The following is a 23,270-nucleotide window of genomic DNA, read 5'->3' as shown; positions in this document are numbered from 1 at the left end:
ATCGTCATCATGCGACCACCTACGTATCATCATTTTCTCCTATATACCCAAAGCAGGATCCGTGATCAACATGACAACATCTGAAGTATAGGTAGGCTAAATATTTTGTTCACCTTCTCTTTTAACTTTCCATCAACAACTTTGTCTACTTCACACTCTTTTAGTAGTTCTTCCTTCAGTCTAAAATATAAGTGTTTCTGCTTTCTCTTCATAGTTTAAGGCACTGTACCGGCCATTTCAATATTTCATCACATTTCCAGTTTTCAGTGATGGATTTTAAGGTAACTAGTGACGAAGAGGGTAAAGAAACTATTCAAATGGAAGAAGTACTAGAAGATGTTGAAAAAGCTAAAACATCTTCCAAGAACGTAAAAATAAAAGCTGCTTCAACTTCCATGCAAGAACAAGAACAACAAAAACTCCCATCAGATTATCAGAACAGGTTTTGATTAAGTTATGTGTAGAAGCATCCAGGCCGTTTTTCAGTGAGTATGGCTTGTTATGTCATCAAATCAACTCTTTTAATGATTTTGTTGAAAATGGGATTCCGAAGTTGTTTTATGGAAGGGAGGTTGATGTAGAACCTGGTTATGATCCGTCGCAAAATGGTGGACCAGGCAATGCTTGGCTGCGTGCTACTCTCAAAGTCTCAAGTTTGGAAAAGTGAAGCTGGAGAAGCCAGTGTTTTGGTCTAATGGGACTAGTAAGCCATTGAAAATGCTACCACGCCATGCTCGTCTTCAGCATATGACATACTCTCTGTGTTGTATGGGTACGGGATGGAGTGTCTGGTTTGGACACGGATACGACGATTTGGACACGGCGAGATCTGAGAATTAAGGTACTGTTTTGCCCGTGCCTGATACAAAGGAAATTAGGGCGTACCATGCAACAGAGCATACTCTTCTAGGATTAAAGTCGAAGTCGACTTTCAGGTAAATCTCTAAGAAATTTATTATTAAACAACTATGTATGTGTATGTAATGTGGCTGATTAATTAACAGAGATGCCGAATTATTTTTTGAAGCAGTCTTGTATGTTAATTTACCGAACCGTCATTTGAGCCAGGATTGCGTCCTGTTTCTGGTGACATTGTTCTCAGTTAATTTGGGGGTTGCTCCTCACTTCTGGTGTTCATCACACCTTGATGGTGGTTTGTTAGTGCTTCAGTATGTCAAAAAAATTGGATTCTGATGGCCCTTTTTAAGATTAAGTTGCTAAATAGTAAGAGACGTGTCTTCAGAATTTGATAAAGATGGAATTATAATTGATATCTTCAACTATATATATTAATATTTTGTTGTCATGTAGATTCAAATGGTCACTTCCCTGATGTTATTTTCTTTAGGAACTAGATCACATCCCTTACTGTGCGTGCATCAATGCGTGATATTGCTGAATTATTAGTCTTTAACTGTGCTCCACCTTCTTTTGTTTTTTGTTTTTCTCTTTTGTCAAAGGTTTATGTATTGAGAAAAAGACCAAAAAATACATCAAACTTTGCAGTTGGTTTCAAAACAGATATATCCTCTTGCGATTTTAACTTCAATTGACTTTAGAAATTTAGAAATTGACTTCAATTGCGATTTTGACTTCAATTGACTTTTCAGTTGACATTTCAGAAATTAGTGAGTCGAAATATTGTGTGGATGCCACCTCAAGGTTGAAACTAATGCTAGATAGGCAAATTACATTTAGGGAATTTTTAACGACCCACGCCATCCAATTATTTTGACAGTTTGACTAAATTGAAATGTTTTGAAAGTAGAATGTTTATTTGAATAAAAAAAAAATACTTTTCTTATGTATTAGAAAAATGTGGTGGGAAGGTAAAAACTGGCGAAGAGTATATTAAGAAAGTTGAAAGCGAAGAAAAGAGGGAAGTCGTGATTGGTAAAATACCTGTAATGGTGGGATCAAATCTTTGTTGGATGAACGGAAGGGAGAAAGGTGAATGTGAATTTGATCATGGGGGGTATTTTGTGATCCAGGGTGCAAAGAAGGTCAGATTCACACCTTTTCTTCAAAATGATGCTTCACCGTGTGTTTGCTTTCCTGGTATTTCCATTTTACAGAGTCATCAGAAAAGTGCCTACAGAGGACCAGTAGACCCAAGTTTTCATTCCCTTTATTTTGGAACTGCAGTTACATATGCATATCGCTACAAAGGAAGCTAACCCACTATTATACAGCTGCTGCGCTGCTTCAAATAAGCTCTAATGATGTTACATTTCTTTCATCTCTTCTTGGGGATTGTGATGTCTTCAAAACTTTTCTTGAGGGTGATTTGTTATAATATATGCTTTTTATTTTACATTTTGGTCATAACTCCCTGTTACGTCAATTGCAGATCTTTGTTGCATAAGAACGGAAATGCTATAAACGACTTTGGGTTTATGAAAAACCAAACTGGTGTATTTATTTCCACTCTGAGATGATGAAAAAGCTAAATGTTGTTGTAAGACTAGAGGAACTGCCTCCTTCAGAATGTAAACATCTTGGAGGACAAAAGATCCTTAATGTGCAATTCATGTATTGCACAATTCCTCTATGGGTGTTTCTTTATGCCCTTGGTATGCCATCCGACAAAGAAATTGTTGAAATGATTGATATTAATCTGGATGTTGCTACTTCTGTGAATTTACTCCTATCAACCATCAGTTATGCTGACAACAAATTTGATGGTTTCTGCAAAGCAGGAAATGCACTAGAAATAGTTAAGAAATCAATACTTAATGATAGGATCAGCAACACCAAGTTTCCGCCGAAGGTAAGTGGTTTCACATTGGAAAGTGCCGGAGACTGTTTGGTCCAGTACTTATTTCCCACTCTTAGTCGATGTAAACCCAAGGCTTTTTTCCTGGGACATATGGTAAAATGTCTCTTACAATCGTGTTCTGGGCAACAAAAACTGGAGAACAGGGATGATTTTAGAAACAAGAGGTTAGACTTAGCTGCCGAGCTGCTTCACCGAGAGCTGCAAAACCGTATTAGGCATACTGAGAGGCGGATGGTAAAGGCCATACAGAGGGATCTATATGGAGAACGTACTACACAGCAGATTGAGCATTATATCGATGCTTCAATCATCACAAATGGTCTTTCGAGGGCCTTTTCAACTGGACCTTGGCCACATCATAATGTAGGTTCTACACAAGATGTCTGGTATGGCTGTAGCACTTAAGAGAACAAATCCCCAGCAAATGATGTGTGAGATGAGAAATGTACGTTAGTATGTCAAATACATCGGGAATGTTGGAGATGCTAGGTTCCCGTAAGTGTCAAACTCAATCGTGAACTACTTTATTATTGCTTTGTATTCATCTAATACAATGTCTTATGGACTTAACACATATAGCTTTAGTTAATTGTCTAAATAAGGTGCTATTATGATTCTAAACTCCAACAGATGTGCAATTTGTACTTTTGCAGGTCCAACATATGTGCTATTTTGCAACAGTATTATATTCATCGTAGTGACCTTTGCTATCTTTTTGATTGGCAATGTTTGTGTATAGGCAAAGCCGTACCCCATTTCCTGCAGTGTAGTTCTTGGAAGTTCTAACTTTTCATTGATATCAATTCCAAAGATCTAACTTTTCAGTCGTTAGTGTCTCAGATTTATTATAATGTGAATCCTTATAGCTTATGCATTCACTGATGTAGACACCCTTCTCAACTGGGGAAGCTGTGTTTCCTCTCTACGCCGGATGGAGAAAAGTGTGGGCTTGTAAAGAATTTGGCAGTCACTGGACTTGTCTCCACAAACTCAAGTGAGCCTTTGCTAGACAAATTATTAGAATGTGGAATGGAGAAATTGACAGATGGTCCTACTACTATGTCGTTGAAAGGAAAGGAAAAAATCTTTCTGAATGGGGACTGGGTTGGACTTTGCAAGGATTTTCTTGCATTTTTACAGGTTTTGAAAAGTAAACGTCGAAGCAAGGAAGTTCCACGCCAGGTAATGACCACTCTTGGCGATCTGAAGATCATTCCAGCTAAGATTTACCTTAAGTTTTCTATGAATATATTATGAGTTCATCTCAAGTTCATCTCTAGATATTAATGATCTAAATATAGTTTGTTACCACCAGCTATTCAAGGTGCCTCCCACTATTTTTTTTTCAAAATCTGTGTGCAGCCCTCTTAATATAATCACTTAGTCTATCCATCTTATTCAGTACTATTTGTATTCATAAAACGGTGGACATGAAGAAGTCATAGCCATTGAACTTATAATTCTCCCATGTTATCCTTTAGGTAGAAATAAAAAGGAATCGGCAGCAAGGGGAGGTTCGTATATTTTCTGATTCTGGGCGAATTCTGCAACCCCTTTTGGTTGTTGAAAATCTGAATAAGTTAAATTTGATCAAATGAGGTTACAACATGCACTCCCTTTTAAATGAGGGTGATGTAGAACATTAGAGCATCTCTAGGTGGTGGTAGCATACTCTTCATATTTGAAGAATACGAATAAAGAAGTTGGTCGCAAATTTCGACCAACTCTAGGTGGTCGCAAATTCGATTACCAAAAAACAACCCACGCGATATTAGCACTGTCGCGCGACAGTTGTAATGTCGCCCATGTATAATTTGAAAACAACCCATGTGACATTAGGAGTGGCGTGCAAGTGAAAAAAAAAAAACCCATCGACATTAGAGTTGCGCGGCGACAAACTCATCTGGCGGGCGTGTGGTGCTGGTCAAAGTCAAAAAAGTTGTGGGGCGACATTTGCAATGGCGCCAGCGACATTTGCAATGGCGCCCCCATTTGCATCAAATTACCAAATTCGCCCGTCCGCATCAAATTGAATTTCGAACAAGAATCGCGGTGGTGATGCGACCACGAATGCGTCCACCTAGAGTTGAAATTCCGGGAAATTCCGACGCATTTCTTCAAATTTGAAGAATGCGACCACGAATGCGTCCACCTAGAGATGCTCTTAGTTGTTGTTGCCAATGTCATGGGCATGCGCCCTTAGTTGAGTCCAAGCCCATGGTTTGAGTCCATTAGTTAGTTGTTGACACGTGTCGTATTACTATTGGTTTATAGTTTTTAGGATTAGTATACACAATGGGCTGGTAATTAGGGTTCTTTAGAGTTGTGTTATTGAGAATATTTCAAAGAGAAATAAATATTTGTTTTAGTTTTAGTTGTTTTGTTTAATTCAATAGTAGATTTGATAAACTGAAGTTTCCGCCAGTTTAAATCTACATCATTTGGTATCAAAGCACGAATCGTTTCTGAATAAAATCCAATTTTCTTTTTTTCTTATTCGTTTTAATTTTTCGTGTTACTGCTCATCGGTACTGTTTACGAAACACTGTTCATCGGGAATATTATTCATCGCGCTACTGTTCACCCGAATTTTTTTTTCCTGTCTCTGTCTTCTTTCAAGATCAAAGTTTTAATTTTTATGTCATATATCAAGAAACCAGATATGGAACATCTAGAAGAAAATTATCAGGGTTTGAAGCTATGCAAGAAACCTTAAATGCATTTCTAGCCGCCCAACAACAAAATTCTAGGGTTTCTCCAGAAGTTAGTTTACCTTTTCAATAGCCGTCACAAGTTCCACCATTAATGACGCCTTCTCAAAGTTTTCAGACACCGCCAGTTTCTATGCCATTCGGCTATTATCCAGATCTCTATCAGCATCGGATGATGTATCACGGTTATTCTCCTTATTATCAGTCTTGGAATCCTAGTCAATATCATTCTGTGCCACAGTATGCGCCTAACCCTAATCTGGGAAATGCGCCTATGCTAAGCTATCCTCAACAAGAATTTTCTAGGTTACAGACTGCTCCTCTTTCCATGCCGCAGGGTCTTGAAGCGGTGGGTGCACCTATAGTGACTACAGTACTCTCACCTCTACTATTGCACCAGCAGACACTACAGTAATTCCAGCACCCACAGATACTATCTTGTTAGAATAGGTTGCAGACCAGTACCAACCACTGCGTCCTTTTGATGTTCGGTCTGGTCACTTGACTCCTCACCCAGTGTCTTATCGACACACGCAATGCGGCCGGGCCGAAACGAGTTGAACAATGGCTCCAGCATGACCATCCAGTCGAGGTTCCTCCATTAGTTCATGAACCTTTTAATCACGTTGTGTCATGTTTTGAGCGTGATAACAAACGAAATCAGCAGGTTCATCACCTTCCTTTGCAACAAAGACATCCTGCTGACCAGATCTATGAAGGTCTTGTTCATCCAACTCAGCAAGCACAACGTAGTGGTTATATTGATCCTTTTCTAACCAATTTTGAGAAGGTTTTTGCTCGCAGCCACAAAACACTTCAACGTATTTCGTGACTTCCAGTATCCGTTGTGTTTCAAGAAAAGAATACTAGCAGCATTGTGGTATCATGTTATTTGTTTGAGCCAATATTTGGGCAAGATTCGAGGTCGAATTTCTCAGAATCTCGGGAGGGTGACGTATACAAGTTTGAAGTTTGAAGAGCTTTTGCATATTGGTGGGTTTTTATGTCAACAAGCTTGTGGACAAGCTTCTTCAACATGGGGAGAGTGATGTAGAACATTAGTTGTTGTTGTCAGTGTCATGGGCATGCGCCCTTTGTTGAGTCCAAGCCCATGGTTTGAGTCCATTAGTTAGTTGTTGACACATGTCGTGTTACTATTGGTTTATAGTTTTTAGGGTTAGTATAAATAATGGGCTTGTAATTAGGGTTCTTTAGAGTTGTGTTATCTATCTAATAAGCTATGGTTTTTTATCCCACTACAAGACAAAATAACACACAAAACACGGTCCAGATCTGTTTGAGCAAGATCTAACGGTCTCCGGATGACTGTTATATCCTAGACTCAACTGAAAATGCGGGATTAGAGCTCCCTTACTCTTGCAGGGCAAGGGCATGCTCTACCTGTGCTGGGCAGATGGTTAAAGGTGTCGTTGATCAATCCGATGGATCTTTTCTTGATGATAATCAGATGGAAAAAGGGTATTTGCTTACATGCGTCTCATACCCCACCTTTGACTATGTGATTCACACACACAAGGAAGGTGACCTCTACTAAGTTTGTTTTTTTTCTGAACGATGTCCTTTGATCAAATGGGTATTGTTGTTGAAGTTGTGAACCATATGTTTTTTTAGAGTAGGTTTGGTTGTCATTTTCTTCTCAAGATACAGTCTGCTCTGCTAATGTGTTTAGTTCCTCTTGAGTTATTTTGATCCTCAAAACTAGTCTTGATAAGGCATGCAATCAAAAATATTTGGCATACAAATACCCAAAGTAAGTAAATAAAAATCTTTCTACTTAGCCATTGAAAAAGCCAAAAACATGTCAGAAGAAATGGTTCGTCATCGAAAATAGGAAAAAGTGGAAACTGATGAAAAAGTTATATCTACAGTTATATGTTAGAGGCTTAGACATATTTGCAGTCCTGTTTGGTTTATGTTTTATACACTTCAAAGAAAAACTCTTCCAACTTATCTCTGGATTTCATTCTTTCGAAGTGACCCAATCATCCTGGACCGGGAGTTCCTTAACAATGTCTCTTGGATAACCTTATCATGAAGAAAGTGGTGGAAACTGCTTTGTTTCCAGTAGTATGAATCTGTTACTCCCGCATATATAGTACACATCTAACTTGTTTACACTTTACACTACTTTTTTCAGGTCTAAATTATGATTATCTCTGACCTCTTATCGTCTATAGGAGGCACTGTAACCTTTGTTTTTGTTAGGTTGTTTTTCCTGCTACATATCTAGCATTATATTGGTTGTTTGTTCTTGGCAAGTACAACAATGGTAAATTTCTTCTTTTCTAGCTCTTTTTGACATAATGGTCTTACTGTGGTGCTTTCTTAAATGCATCTTAAGTTTTTAATGCTCTTCTTAGTTTACTACATTTTTGGGTGAGTTATTTATGTTCTTAGGCCAGGTTTCTAATCACACATCTTTGACACCTTAGCTATTAATATGGGTGTTAAAAAAGATTCAACACATTTAACACCGTGCAACAACAGAATTGGTGTGACAGTTACTGATTCCATTGAAGGTTGTTTGTCACCCATTTGTTAAATATTTTATTTGTTGATCGATATTTTTACTTTGGGAAGGAAGAAAGAGTGGGGCAGTTCCAAGTTGCGTACCCACAGATAAAGATTTTCAGATTGTCAACTTAGTCAAATCCTATGCAAAGATACAAATACATATGTTATTTTCAGCTGGTGGGGTGACAGTGAACTATTTTGAATGGGTTCAGGTATGGTATAATACTAAATATTTGTGAACTTGGCCTCTCTCCTTTATTCTTATCTTAGAACTTCATATACCTCTATCTTTATACTGAGGACAATACCTGTTCATTACATTTTTTTTCCAGAACATTCAAGGTTTTATGTGGGGAGATGAGAAAGTTAACAATGAGCTGTAGAGGTACATAAGACGCACTTTCGCACTTTTGTTCAGTAATATCAAGGCAATGTGTCAATCTCAGGGTTGCAGCCTTTGAATGGGTGCCTTCACATTCAGTTGGTTCTCTCACCCACCTCTTAAGGGGTTAGGAATTGAAGCATAAGATCGATCCATTTTTCATCATAGTTTAAGAACGTATTTATGAGTCAGTCTTTACCTATGTATTCCCTTTTTATCATTTGAACTTATTTCTTAAGTTTGGGTTATTAAAGTGAACATTGAAAGATGATATGTATTTATTTATTAAGCTATAGAACACCCCAGGAGCCAAAAAAATTAATGAATTGGGGTTTGAGCTTAAATGGTTGATTTATCAGTTGACTATATTTCCTGTTCTTCACAACATTTAGATCTTTCTATGCCTGCAAAGATATGTCAATAGGCTTGCATGCTGGGGAAGTAGCTAGACCTTGAACCTGTTCAACATGATACAATAACAATACAGACGTGTTGGATTCATGTGTATTTTGCTTTATTTAAGCTGCTAAATAAAGCTGCTGGAGATGTGTGTTAATGATCCTTCTATTTCTTGATGGTTATTGAGCATAATCTTCTTTTCATATCTACTTGCCGATAAGTATAAACGAGTTGGCCTATTTTTCCCCTATTCTTTATAGGGATTTTTTCTCGAGCCTGCAAAACAAATTATAGCTATTTAGGGAGTGGGTGAGAGAGAAGGGGGAGGGTGCTTTATGTCATCTGGCACATTGTTCATAAGCATAGTAAGCTTGCGTATATAAGATTTCTAAAAACCCACTTGAGTGTGGAGTGAAATAAATAATGACACTGATCCCATGCTGCCAATGGAGATGGCATTTTGGGAAGTTATTTCATAAAAAAGAAGAACATGCGCAATCAACGTGTCTACAGTGCCGACTGGCACGGGCAATCACTAGTTGAGAATATTTCAGAGAGAAATAAATATTTGTTTTAGTTTTAGTTGTTTTATTTAATTCAAGAGTAGATTTGATAAATTGAAGTTTCCGCCAATTTAAATCTACATCAGAGGGAGTATTAGAGCTTCTGGGAATGGAAGAAGAGGACTGTCAGACAGCATGGGCAATCAAGTGTCTTCTTTCGGAAGATAGAGGCTATACGCACTGTGAACTGGATCCATCTTTCCTGTTGGGACTAAGCTGTGGTATCATTCCTTTTACCAGCCATGATCAGGCTAAGAGGTCTCTTTTACAATCTTGGAAGCACTCCAAACAAGCAATTGGTTTCTTCACCACAAACCCAAGCATTAGAGCTGATATACGGTGTCTCATCAGATGTATTATCCTCAGAGACCTCTTTTTTGGACCATGGTTTCGGATTGTCTTGGAAAACCTAGTTATGGCCTTGGTCAAAAGATTCATCCAATGCCTGAAATCTACAATGGACAGAATGCGATTGTGGCTGTAAACGTTCACCAGGGGTACAATCAATTAGATTCATTAGTAATGAATCGAGCTTCATTAGAGCGTGGTATGTTCCAGACAGAACACTTCCACAGTTACAAGGCTGAGGTCGAGAACAAGGAGACACTTGAAACTAAACGGCTCAAGCCAAAGGATAAAACAGACTTTCGAAAATTGCATAGCAAAAGTGGACACGTAGACAGCCTCGAAGATGATGGGTTCCCTTTTATAGGTGCAAACTTGCAGAGTGGTGATATAGTCATTGGCAAGTCCGCAGAATCTGGGGCAGATCACAGCGTTAAACTGAAGTATACAGAAGGAGGGAAAGTGCAAAGAGTTACATTGTCAGCAAACCATGAAGGGACAAACTTTGCATCTGTTTCTCTCAGACAGGTTTACTCTCTTGCTCCTTTCAGCCTCTATCTCATGGATCATCTATTAAACAACTTGTCTGGAGATCATAAAACGAATTATTACTAGATATCAACAGTGAATGTGAAACGCTTTTCCGCAAATTCTTACTGAAGCTTGAAGCTTCCACATGAGCTTCTGCCAATTACAAATTCTTGTGCGATGAGTCGTGATCCCTTTTTTCCTCCTCCTGCAGCATGTTATTTTTTGGCTTGTACCAAACTTTCTGCTTTTTACTAATTAAGTGAAGTTCCATAATAGTAAATGTGTATTTACCATTATGAACTCAAATACTCAATTCCAACGTATATGATCGTTGCACAATGAATATTCCATCTTATGTTCCCTTAGTATCTTTTGATCTCATTATATTTTATCTGTACACAATGATATCCTTTTCTTTGGTTGATTGAGGGTGGCAGTATGCCTATTGGACTCTATTCAATGCAACAAGTTCATATAAGGAAATGTTATGAGTAAAACAGAGAATTGTTTCTAGAGTACAGTACATTAAGCATATGAATACATGGTTGCAGGTACGCTCACCATCTGTTGGCGACAAGTTTTCAAGCGTGCATGGTCAGAAGGGAGTTATAGGTCTTTTGGAGTCGCAAGAGAATTTCCCTTTTACACATTAGGGGATAGTTCCAGACATCGTCATAAATCCACATGCATTTCCCACCTGGCAAACTCCTGGCCAATTGCTTGAGGCTGCTTTGGGGAAGGGAATTGCTTCAGGTGGTCTGATTAGATATGCTACTCCTTTCACAACTCCTTCAGTTGATGAAATCACAGAGCAACTGCCCAGGTATTATCTTAGCTAGGACCAGACCATTTTATGCAAAGTGCCTTCGTTAGCTATTGCTTCAAAAGTTGAAATCAAAATGGTTTGTTTCCCCTAACATGTAAGTAATCTGTGATGAATATATTGCTTGCTCTCTCTTTTTCTATCTATTTATCTCAAAGCATGTCTATGCCTATATGAGGAATAGGAACCAAGGATGATCTTTACTTCTTTTTGACAAGTTTTATTGTAAATGAGGTAATCTGTGTGTGTGCGTGTGTGTTGCACTATATACCTCTGATTGAAGCTTAATAGTCGTCCATTCAATTTTTCCAAAGGTCTTTTGCTACTCCTTTCACTACCCTTTCAATTGATCTTATAACAGATCAGGGATCTGGCAGTTCTTTTAATCCCTATATACTAATCCATACTGCAGAGCCGGCTATTCAAGATGGGGACATGAGAGGGTCTGTAGTGGTCGTTATGGTAAAATGAAGCGTTCATTGATCTTTATCGGGCCAACATGTTATCAGCGATTGACACATATGGCAGTGGATAAAGTAAAGTTTAGGAACACTGGACCAGTCCAGCCCCTCACACGACAGCCGGTAATATATAGGAAGCGTTTTGGTGAGATGGAGCGTGACTGCCTTCTTGCTCATGGTGCTGCTGCTAACTTGCACGAACACCTCTTCACTCTCAGTGACTTCTCCCATATGCATATCTGTGGAAAATTCTCAAACATTTCCAATGTCAATCAAAGACTAGTTGCTGGAGGAGGCAAGATTAGAGGGCCATTCTGCAAGTTCTGCGATTCTATAGAACACATTGTGAAGGTTAATGTTCCTTATGGAGCAAAGCTTCTATGTCAGGAGCTGTTCAGTATGGGAATATCCATAAAGATTGGAAGCTGAACAGAGGACTCCTCTTTTTCTCTTGCTGCTTAGGTAAGCTTCTACCTGGTGTAGATTAATTTTAACTACTCAACCAAGATAAACAACAGTACTACCTGCTATATGCTTACTGATGGACAGTACACAAACAAAACTGTAGAGAAAAAGACGTTTTCTCTCTTTTGTATCGAGCGCGCCCCGCCCTCAATTTTGCCTAGCAAAGGGCGCGCACCGCGCTCATGTCTTGGTCAACCTCCAGGCAGTTGAGCGCGCCCCGCCCTCACTTTTGCCTAGACAAGGGCGTGCCCGTGCCCCATCGTATTTCAGCAGACTTCGACTGTTTTTTGGAAACAGTATAAATACAAGTTTTTTTTCTGTAAAAACTTAACCTAACTAAAAGAAAGAAAGAAAGAGAGAGATTGTAAGAGAGAAATTATTAGTAAGTGAATTGAGAGCTCTTGTAATCTGTTACGCGAGACATCTAGTAAAGTTTGGATCTCGGTTATAATCTGTTATAAGCCAGTGAAGCATTATGGTCAACCGGACTCGGTTGCCTACGCACTGAATATCGCGGATGATGAACCAAACGACTTTGAAGAAGTTGTTAGAGAGGGTCATTGCAAAGATTGGTCGGTAGATATGCATGAAATGGTGGAGGCTCGTGACAAGTTTTGTACTTGGGAATATGTTTCATTGTCTATGGGCAAAAGGGTTTTGGGTTGTAGAAGGTTCTCTATGGAGTTGAGTTCCAACATTGGTTGGAGGTACTCCACAAATGGTGGAGGCTCATGCATTGTTGATTGATGTCTTTCGTAGGCATGGCCTTTCGTGGGCGTGACTGCTCTTTGTGAGCATGACTCTCTGTGAAGATAGCTCTTTGTGGGCATGACGTGCTCTTCGTGAGAAAGACACTTTTTGCGGGTGGCTCTTCGTGAGCAAGACACTCTTTGTGGGTGGCTCTTCGTGAGCAAGACACTCTTTGTGGGTGGTTCTTAGCGGGCAAAGCTCTTTGTGGGCATAGCCCTTCGGGGCAGTTGACGGCGAGTTCCGGGATGTTGTTTTGAAGACTGGTGCTTCTTGATGGATTTGTTCGGCTCGGTTTTATGTGTTAAAACCTCACCAAGGTGGAGAATGTAAAGAAAAAAAACGTTTTCTTTCTTTTGTATCGAGTGCACCCCGCCCTCGATTTTGCCTGGCAAAGAGCGCGCACCGCGCTCATGTCTTGGTCGACCTCCAGGCGGTTGAGCGCGCCCCGCCCTCACTTTTGCCTGGACAAGGGCACGCCCGCGCCCCATCGTATTTCAGCAGACTTCGACTGTTTTTTGGAAACAGTATAAATACAAGTTTTTTTTTTTGTAAAAACTTAACCTAACTAAAAGAAAGAAAGAGAGAGATTGTAAGAGAGAAATTCTCATTCTTTGTGAGTAAATTGAGAGCTCTTGTAATTTGTTACTCTGGACATCTAATAAAGCTTGGATCTCACCAGTGTGGATGTAGGCAAATTGCCGAACCACGAAATATCCTTGTCTTGTGGTTGGTTCTCTTTTGTATTAATTGTTTTAATTTATATGCTTGTGTATTTGACAATGAGAAGCATTGGGATAGTACTTGGAGGGTGTTGAAGTCTTGTCTAGTGAGAAAGATTAATCTTTATGTAGGGTTAATCCGTTTGTTGTGGATAACGTTGTTTTCGTAGTTATTTATTCACAACAAAAACACTAATGTCTAGTACTGGTTTCTGGAAGATGACCTAATATCTTTAATTTTGTCATTGCAGGAAGTTGTAGACTGGATCGATGCACAAGACTCCGAAGAAGCTTAAGCCATCGTCTTTTGGGAAGGATTAGATAAAGCTTGAGAACTGGGAGTATAGTAAATAAAGATATTTTTTTTTGTTTTTTTGGATGTGATTTTTAATGGTTATGGATACTGTGTCTACTAATGAGTCCTGACTCTGTTTTATTTGTAGTATAATGGAGTGGAACTTAATCGCACAACTCCTTGTAAACAAGTTAAAACATCATTGCCACTCGTTCATTTGAAATTTTGATATTTGAACTAAAAACGATTTCATCATTCTGCACATTATGATTTTTGCATGTATTTTGGCTCACTGAATTTATGGCTAAAGATTACTTGACTCTAGTTGTCTATAAATCAGATTTCTTGAATTGCTTATAATTTCTAAATTTCATTTATTACTCAGCAAATGATGAAGTGCTCACAGTTTAAACTTCTAACTACATAATTTCCAAGGAGATTTGTGTATTTTTTATGAGATGCAAAAATATCATCAGCATTTTGAAGAAATTAAAACAAGTAAATAAAACAAAAAAAAAAGTTTACTGCGCTCCACTAGAAATCTACCTCAACATGCTTCCAATACAGAACTGCAACTTTGCAGGTCTGCGAGGACGTTTCAAATTCTGATCATCTCTTAACTCTTAACTGTTAAGTTTGTGGAACCGTCGAGCTTTGCTCCGATATCTGATGCCGCGTTCTCGACTTTCTATTTGGAGAAGGAGGCGCACCCTGCGCTCCACTTGGCCTTGTAGAAGGCGACCCGCAGCATCATCTTGAGAAATTCACGGAAGTCAAGAAAAAGAAGGGCGCCCAGCCGCGCCATGCCTTGGTCGAGGCACACCCCACGCTCATGCCTACCGAAATTTTGACAATGTTTCGATATTTCGGCCTAAAGCCTATTTTCTCACTTTTTTCTATGTGTACCTATATAAAGGAAATAGAATAGGGTTTTGAGACAACTTTGAGAGATTCATTTCATGGGAATTGTGAGAGCTCTATTGAGCTAGGGTTTGAGTGAGGCCTCCTGTTATTGATTCTTGTTACCTCTGGTAAACTATCCAATCTTTACTATAAAGGAAACTCAGCTCTTGTGTGGATGTAAGTAACATTTACCGAACCATCTTAAATCTTTGTGTCTCTTTGCATTATTTACTTCCATATTTATTGTTGCTATGAACTGTGATGATAAACTAGTGGTTTTGCTTTGTTGAGTTTGTTGTGATAACTACCAAAGTCTTAGGTGGGTGATTTTCTTGGTGTGATCTCCAAGTTGAAATCATTTGGGATAAAAAGTAGCTAGATTGAGGTGTGACTTTCTAGTAAAATCTCCCAACAAGTGGTATCGGAGCCATTCATTGAATTAGTGTATACAGGGTGTGTGAGGAAAAGACTCCACTTTTTGCAGAGAAGGCTAGGTGTTTGTAGAAATTCCTCTAAGAATTTCTCCACCGTTGTTTTGGTTCAATGGAAGTCATGACGACCAATAAAGAAAGCTACAAGATAGAGAAGTTTGATGGTACAAACTTCGGCTATTGGAGGATGCAAATTGAGGACATACTCTATCAAAAAGATTTGTATGAACCTTTGATGGGAGAGAAGCCAGTGAGTTACGAGCAAAGTGAATGGGATTTGCTAGATAGAAAAGCATTGGCGACAATTCGATTGAGTCTCTCAAAGTCGGTGGCCTTCAATATTAAAAATGAGAAGACGGCGGCGTCTCTCATGAAGGCACTCACGTGCATTTATGAGCAACCTTCGGCCGCGAACAAGGTCTATTTGATTACCAAGCTCTTTTCCATGAGAATGTCGAAGAATGATTCCTTCAAGGACCACTTAAATGAATTCAACCAAACGAAAGACCAATTGGAGTAGGTTGAGATTACATTTAGTGATGAAGTGAGAGCGTTAGCGTTAATAGGACAAATGCCTCCAAGTTGGAAGGCTACGGTTGCGGCTATTAGTGGCTCGGTGGAAATGAATAAGTTGAAATTCGACGATGTTGTTAGTATGATACTAGCGGAGGAAATTCGAAGGAGTTCGGATGGGGCCTCGACATCGGGTTCAGCTTTGAGTACCGAGAGCAAAGGGATGCATGTGCACAAGGGTCGTGGTAGACCGAGAAATAGAAGGGGGAGAATGAACTCTCATGCCCCTAGCGATGAGCCTAGAGATGATAGTATCATTGTATGTTACAATTGTGGTTTGCCTGACCACTATAGTAACCGATGCCAAGCACCAAGGAATAACAACTACAGGAAGAATAAAGAAGCTAATGTAGTTGAAGTGGAAGATGATGTTTTGATATGTTCGATGGAGAACAATAAGGGTTTTAGATTCCAGCGCATCATTCCATGTGACCTCAAATCGAGAGTTCTTTGTGAACTACACCAAAAGTGACCTTGGAAAGGTCTTTCTTGGTGATGACCAATCTTGTTCCATTGTTGGCAAATGTGATGTCTGTGTTATGTTGAAAGATAGGACATGGTTATTAAGGGATTTTCGACACGTTCCGGATTTGAGGAAGAATTTGATTTCAGTGGGTCAATTGGCTAGTGAAGGATTTGTTACAATCTTCATGAGGGATACTTGGAAAGTCTCTAAGGGTTCTCTAATAGTCGATAAAGGAGACAAGGATGGTACTCTCTACATGACTGCACATGGGTGTGGGTCGAATGCCATGGCAAATGGCAAAGAGGATCCAAATGTTTGACACCGCAGACTTGGTCACATGAGTGAGAAAGGAATGCAAATCCTTCACTCCACTGGTAAACTCCCATTAGAGTCGACGGACTTTGACTTCTGCAAGAATTGTATGTTTGAAAAGCAGAGAAGGGTGAGTTTTCAGGAGATGGGTTGAACTTTGAAAGCTAGGAAGCTTGAGTTAATTCATACAGATGTCTGGGGGTCAACTAATGTCTCTTCAATTGGCAGAAAGTTATATTTTGTGACTTTCATTGATGACCATACTAGGAAGGTGTGGGTCTATTTCTTGAGACACAAGTCCGAGGTATTAGAAGTGTTCAAGACGTGGAAGACCATGGTTGAGAATGAAACATGCTTCAAGGTAAAGAAGCTGAGATCCGATAATTGTGGAAAGTATGTTGATTCAGGTTTTGAGAAGTATTGTGCTAACAGTGGCATCAATATGGAAAAGACTTTGCAAGGGACACTTCAGGATAATGGGGTCGCAAAGCGGATGATTAGAACATTGACAGATAGGGCTAGGTGTATGCGTACACTAGCAGGCTTGCCTGAGCAATTCTGGGTAGAGAGTGTTAGCACAGCAGCTTACCTAATCAACCGAGGACCATCAGTACCTTTGGATTTCAGGATTCCAAAGGAAGTGTGGAGTGGGAAGGATGTGAACTTTTCCCATTTGAGAGTGTTTGAGTGTGAGTCCTATGTGCACACTAGTGACCAAGCTAGGAGTAAGCTTGATGTCAAGTGTATCTTCATTGGATATGGCGATGATGATTTTGGTTATCGTTTTTGGGATGACCAAAACCGGAAAATTATTCGAAGCAGAGATGCCTTGTTTAGTGAGTTGATTTTGTACAGGGACAAAAAAGAAGCACAGACCGTGGAGCCGGTTACAGATAGTGGCACTGAGTATGTTGAGTTGGAAGGCTCTGATGTGAGTCGTGGTGTTGTGGAAGTTCCACAGTCAAATGATGATAGTAGTGACTCAGGTGAAGAGACTACGCCACCAAGTCCATCTCTACCTCGTGCACTAAGGAGGTTATCCAGGCAAACTGTACCGAGCATGAAGTATCCTCCCTCCACCTATTTATTTACTGATGATGGTGAACCTCATTGCTATGATGCGGCATTGGAGGTTGGTGATGCTAGCAAGTGGGAGCTTGTTATGCATGATGAGACGAAGTCCCTCGTCTTTAGTGTCACTTGGGAGTTGGCCAAAGTATTCAAGGACATGACTCTACAAAGCAAATGGGTGTATCGAGTCAAGAAGGAACATGATGGTTCCAAGAAATATTTGGCAATGATATTCTCCCTAAATACTTTTCAGTCAGTGTTTAGTATTGTTGTAGCAGAAGGTTTAAATCTTAAACAGTTAGATGTGAAAACTGCTCACCTCCATTGTGACCATGTTGAGGAGATTTACACGCGACAACTATTGGGTTTCCTACGGAAGGATAGAGAGAATATGGTGTGCAAGCTAAGAAAGAGCTTGTATGGTTTCCAACAAGCCCCTAGGCGATGGTACATGGTTTGGACGCACCCGGATATATCCCATGCAGTGGGAGTTGCTTGGAGGTTTATGGCTAACCTTGGCAAACATCATTGGGAAGCGGTGAAACGGATATTGTGTTATTCATGGAGTACCACGGAGACATGTCTATGTCATGGTAGGGTTGTTGTGAAGATGAAGTTGAAGTATTCAACTTCGTCGGGTCTTCTTGCTTGAAGACCATGATGGATGAGCCGAGTGTTTCATTAGTAAATTGGATTTGGATTAAGTTGTTACAATTGAGATGTGATGTGCATGTAGAATCTCGAAGGTTCCAAGTGGAAGATTGTTAGGTTTGTGGAACCATCGAGCTTTTCTCCGGTGTCCGATGCCGCGTTCTCGACTTTCTGTTAGGAGAAGGAGGTGCACCCTGCGCTCCACTTGGCCTTGTAGAAGGCGCACCCTGCGGTCATGCTGTGAGAAATTCACTGGAAGTCAGCAAAGAAGGGGGCGCAACCCGCGCTTGCCCATGCCTTGGTCGAGGCGCACCCCGCGCTCATGCCTATCGAAATTTTGACAATGTTTCGATATTTCGGCCCAATGCCCATTTTCTCACTTTTTTCTATGTGTACCTATATAAAGGAAATAGAATAGGGTTTTGAGATAACTTTAAGATATTCATTTCATGGGAATTGTGGGAGCTCTATTGAGCTAGGGTTTGAGTGAGGCCTCTTGTTCTTGATTCTTGTTACCTCTTGTAAACTCTCCAATCTTTACTATAAAAGAAACTCGGCTTTTGTGTGGATGTAAGTAACATTTACCGAACCACCTTAGATCTTTGTGTCTTTTTGCATTATTTACTTCCATATTTATTGTTGTTATGAACTGTGATGATAAATTAGTGGTTTTGCTTTGTTAAGTTTGCTGTGATAACTACCAAAGTCTTGGGTGGGTGATTTCCTTGGTGTGATCTCCAAATTGAAATCATTTGGGATAGAAAGTAGTTAAATTGAGGTGTGACTTTCCAGTGAAATCTCCCAACATTAACTACAGAACATATACAATCAAAACGCCAATACACCTCATCTAATAAATGTCCACCATTCCAATCACACATTCCCCATCAGTCAACCCTCACATACATACGAATTATATGTATGTACTAATACATACGAATGGACCTAGTTGACTTGGAACTAGTATAATATGTTTTGCAAGGTCAACAATTTTGATTGTATTAATACATACGAATTATATTCGAGTTGGAGGCACTATTGGTAAATTTGATTATATAGCCTGCAGGTATCATTAGCTAATAAAGCGATAAGATCCTATTGATGTCAGCTTGATCTTGATTCTTGAGTACAACCTTCATTTTGGAGATCTGTAACTCCGTCGCATTCTTTCTCAGGCAACAGATGTCATACTGGTTCGCAATTTAATGGTACTTCTCTGTCATTTGCCTTGCCAGTGCACTTTATGGTTAGCCGGAGAGATCTTTCTCAGCTTCCTCATCCTCTGCAGTTGCTTCACTAGTGGTTTTATGTTGCCGTGCAATGGATTTCTGCTTAGCATCATTTTCAAACTGCTTTTGGTACTCCAGCTGCTCCTCAAGTTGTCTTGTCGTCTCGTCCACTTCCTCTGCCTTTTCCTTCAAGTCATCACCACCCGAAGCACCTACGTTCTCCATATCTGGATGAGCATCTGAGGTCATATGACTGCATGATGATATAGGCAACAAAATCATAATAAGAAACAGAAGCATGCAGAGGACTTGAAATAGTAGAAAACGTGCGTTTAAATGTCCTATAAAAGAGACTCTTACACTTGTTCTTTAGTAATCTGGTCATGGAGAATATGCTCATTATCACCAGAGGTCTGCGAAATTACAAGAAACGTACATTAGCCTGCATTGTCGACCATTGAGAAAGGAGAAAAAGAAGAAGAAAAATTAAAACCTTTAGCTGCGTCGTGTTTTTCTCTTTCTTCTTCCCCTTATTCTTTGATTTCTCTTGTGTTTGTTTCAACAGACCCTTTCCCTTGGTGCTAGTCTCGTCAGTATCAGAAGTACAAATAGCTTTAATTGCTTCGTTTACGACATCAAATTTATTTGCTGCATGTTTGTCTGCAAGTTCTTCTAGTTGTGCCTGGAAACAATGAAGGATGGAAAGCTAATTAAGTCTGTATAGAATGGTAAGACATGATAAAGAGCAGCGGTCTGAAAATCAGCTCAGCACCAGAATGTATGGCTTCAAATTAAATAAGCAACAGAGATGCACGCCAATCATCAGCACCGAAAGGGGTGATCTTAAGCTCCAATTTCTCTATCTCCTCTGCAGTTCGATTGATCCATGTATCTTTCTTCATGAGCTGCAGTACAACAAAAAAGCACATGAAAAATGAAATGGAATGTACCTTTTGTTGAGTTTTGTTTAACAGATCAAAATAAGGTACCAAAAAAAAGTAAAAAACCCACCTCTAACTCAATATTTTTGCTCACTCTCCTGACTGCTTCTATAATGCCAGTCTCTGCTTCATGGAGGGAGTCCTGTGTTGCTGCCTCAGTATCTTTAAAAATTTCCCAGTCACAAACACCAGCAGTGACACTATTTGGAGTTTGTTCCTCTGCGACATGTGATGATTGTGCTTCTTTAAGAATATCCATTATGACCCTCAACACAAAATTATCTGTTTTCTGGACATCATCACTACCCGTCTCAAGTTCAACATACGTTTCTTGCCACTTCTGGAGTATTGTTTCATAACTTTGTGGGACGTGCTTGGTGCTACGCTTCCTTTGGTTGTGTTCACTAAGATAGACATCCCAAACTTCCTGCAAAGCTTCCTTGTACAACAAGAGGTCCCATTTTTCTTCACATAATGCCTTTAAGCTGGCATTTTTCCTCTCAATAGTATGATTAAGTCTGTCTCCCAGATTTATTCTTCTGCTTCTTTGATACATCAACGCTTCAAGTTGTCTCTCAGTGGACACCGACTCCTTTAAAATCCACTTCAACAAAGCATCACTATCATGTCGCCACTTATCTACTTTATCACTATCCAGAGAAAATGTTAATGAGGTTTCATCTTCGTCAGTACAGTTACTCTTCTCACCTTGTACTGAATGCTTGATGAAAAGTAAACACAATGAGTCGTCTTCAAGAAGAATCCTCATCGTTGCCTTCAGATGAAGTCCCTCGATGCTAGTTCTGAGTAATTCAGCAGTCTCTTCCAAGTCCATGGTAGTAGCAAACCGTGATATGTCAGACAGAAAATCTCTGATAGCTTCAAGCGAGGGAGTGTCTAGCAAGCAGATGCAGAGATGTGTTTGGCCCAAGCCAATTTCCAAAAGCATTGAACCAGGAAATTGCCCCTTCAGCTTATTCATAGTGTACTCAATCACCTTATTAACATGTTCTGCAGTGAGAAAATCTGTAACCAGTAGCATTTCGAAAAAGACCTTAATTTGTGTAAGAAGAAGGCAACGCCCAGAATCTTCTGTTACTGGCCAACTCTGTGAGAAGAAATATCCTCTTGCCCATTGCTTGACATCGTATTCAACTAGTTCAAACCTAGAAACATCATTGTCGTCACTGCGATTCTCCATCATCTTTGACTCTTTCTCTACTGATTGTACGCCACACTCAATGGGAGAGGGCTCAAGTGTGTTTTCCTGGGAAGAACTCCCGATACTTGATTCTTTTTCACATATGGAAGATTGCCATCGTGACTGCTTTTCAAGTATCGACAAAACAGCAGAAGCATCTACAGGTTTCCACTTTCCATCTGAAATCATTGACCGCCAATCTTGGTCAACTGAAGATGGTAATACCTGTTTGTGTTTTGCCGGTAGTCTTCCACCCAAGTGCTTCTTCACATGCCAAAAATGCAATTCAGAATCACTACCAAATACTGTACAATCGTGCCGACACACCCAGTAATTCCATTTCTGGTGATATTTAGCATAACACAAAGAATCTGTTATAATCTTATCCGCCATCTCTAAATAACTGAAATGGGCCTTGAGATCACTAATATCCACTTTAAAAAAACTCAGTTGCTCATCAAGATTCAAGGACTTCCAATAGTCTCTTATCATTTCATCTTTCTTTTTCTTACAATCTGCAATAAGTTTATTTATATCATTTCTCACAGATTGAATTCTTTCTTCAGCAGTAACAAATTCTTTATCATATAACAAACTCTCCTCAGCTGGATCATTGGCATCAGACATCTCACGTGCTCTTACACATTCTTGAATCAGTTTGCGACGCGCATTACCATCATTTGCAACCTCCAAGAGCAAAAAACATAGAAACCAAGCAAACTCTATAGACTTGGGAGACAGTGCAACAGCCTTTCTTGAACTTCGGATTGCATTATTCATGTAACTTTCTTTGAAACCAACGTCTGTAGTATTGGAAGAAGCAATTGCTTCTTGAACCTCGGCTTGCATTCGATCTGTAAAGATAAGCATTCTCCTCATCGCCTTCTTGTTCACTCAAGTCTTCCATGATTTTCATAGCTTTGTTGTGGCTACCTTCTTTTACAAACTTAAGTGCACTCATTATCTTTGAAGCCTTGATCTCACTGGGTGAAGCTTCAGATGTTGATGATGATGTAGTAGTAGTTTTATTGCGCTGTGATCGTGACTTGTTGTTTTTCTTGTATCCCATTGTTACTTTTAGTGTAGAGATAGCTAGCTAGCTGGTTTTCTTGATGAAGAACGAATGACAATAAGAAGAAGCAAAAGAAATATTGGTTTTGAGTATTGGTTTTCTTGGAGAGAGTGAGATTGTTTTACAAGGTTTTGCGACTTCAGCTGTTTTTGTGATGTTTGGGTAGTTAAAAACGACTTTTCTGTTGTTTTTTTGGGTCGGGCGTTTTGGGGACCCGACCAAATTGACCTGGACCGAATTGAAAAACGACTAAAAAGAGGATCAAATTTTACACTTTTTGACAATATGGGGACCAAACTTTTTTTCATCATAGTTTGGGGACCAAACTGTTTGATTTTTGCAATGTAGAAACTTCCGTCAAATTTCTCTAACACCGTTTCTAATTTGCATTAATTTGTATTTTTTTTTTTGTCCACATTGCAAATTAGAAAATTTATATTAAATTTTTTCAACATTACAAATTAATTTATATTAATTTTTTTTCAACATTATAAATTAATTTTTATTTGTATTAATTTATAAAATGAAAATTAATACAAATTATAAACGGTGTTAGAGAAATTTGGCGGAAGTTTCTACGTTGTAAAAATCAAATAGTTTGGTCCCCAAACTATCAAGAAAAAAAGTTTGGTCCCCATATTGTCAAAACATGTAAAGTTTGA

General features: G+C 39.3%; 1 protein-coding gene and 1 pseudogene across 2 annotated transcripts; one reads left to right on the top strand and one right to left on the bottom strand.

The window, feature by feature from the left end:
- The first annotated feature begins 361 nt into the window (after nt 1-361).
- On the top strand, nt 362-14,013 carry LOC147519808 (DNA-directed RNA polymerases IV and V subunit 2-like; annotated as a pseudogene). Its single transcript, XR_015213150.1, has 9 exons — nt 362-761; nt 1,766-2,003; nt 2,351-3,274; nt 3,667-3,961; nt 4,261-4,408; nt 9,456-10,242; nt 10,797-11,068; nt 11,481-11,991; nt 13,715-14,013. The product of XR_015213150.1 is annotated as a DNA-directed RNA polymerases IV and V subunit 2-like (transcript).
- Nucleotides 14,014-19,138: 5,125 nt separating this feature from the next.
- On the bottom strand, nt 19,139-22,724 carry LOC147519807 (uncharacterized). The gene is made up of 5 exons (XM_086594886.1): nt 20,406-22,724; nt 20,167-20,299; nt 19,888-20,076; nt 19,755-19,807; nt 19,139-19,647 (listed from the first exon to the last, which is right to left on the bottom strand). The coding sequence occupies exons 1-2, from the start codon at nt 22,413-22,415 to the stop codon at nt 20,186-20,188; spliced, it is 2,124 nt and encodes a 707-aa protein (XP_086451012.1). The 5' UTR covers nt 22,416-22,724; the 3' UTR covers nt 19,139-19,647; nt 19,755-19,807; nt 19,888-20,076; nt 20,167-20,185.
- Nucleotides 22,725-23,270: the final 546 nt, after the last annotated feature.

Source organism: Coptis chinensis, chromosome 2, assembly GCF_015680905.1.
Source record: "Coptis chinensis isolate HL-2020 chromosome 2, ASM1568090v1, whole genome shotgun sequence".
NCBI lineage: Eukaryota > Viridiplantae > Streptophyta > Magnoliopsida > Ranunculales > Ranunculaceae > Coptis > Coptis chinensis.
Note: the sequence above shows the minus strand (reverse complement) of the source record. Positions and strands in the feature narration are given on the sequence as shown.

Coding starts and splice junctions, on each gene's coding strand:
- LOC147519807 (XM_086594886.1), bottom strand. CDS start 22,415: ATGAGGAGAATGCTTATCTTTACAGATCGAATGCAAGCCGAGGTTCAA. Junction 20,300..20,405: donor GCAAAAATATTGAGTTAGAG/GTGGGTTTTTTA, acceptor GTTGTACTGCAG/CTCATGAAGAAAGATACATG.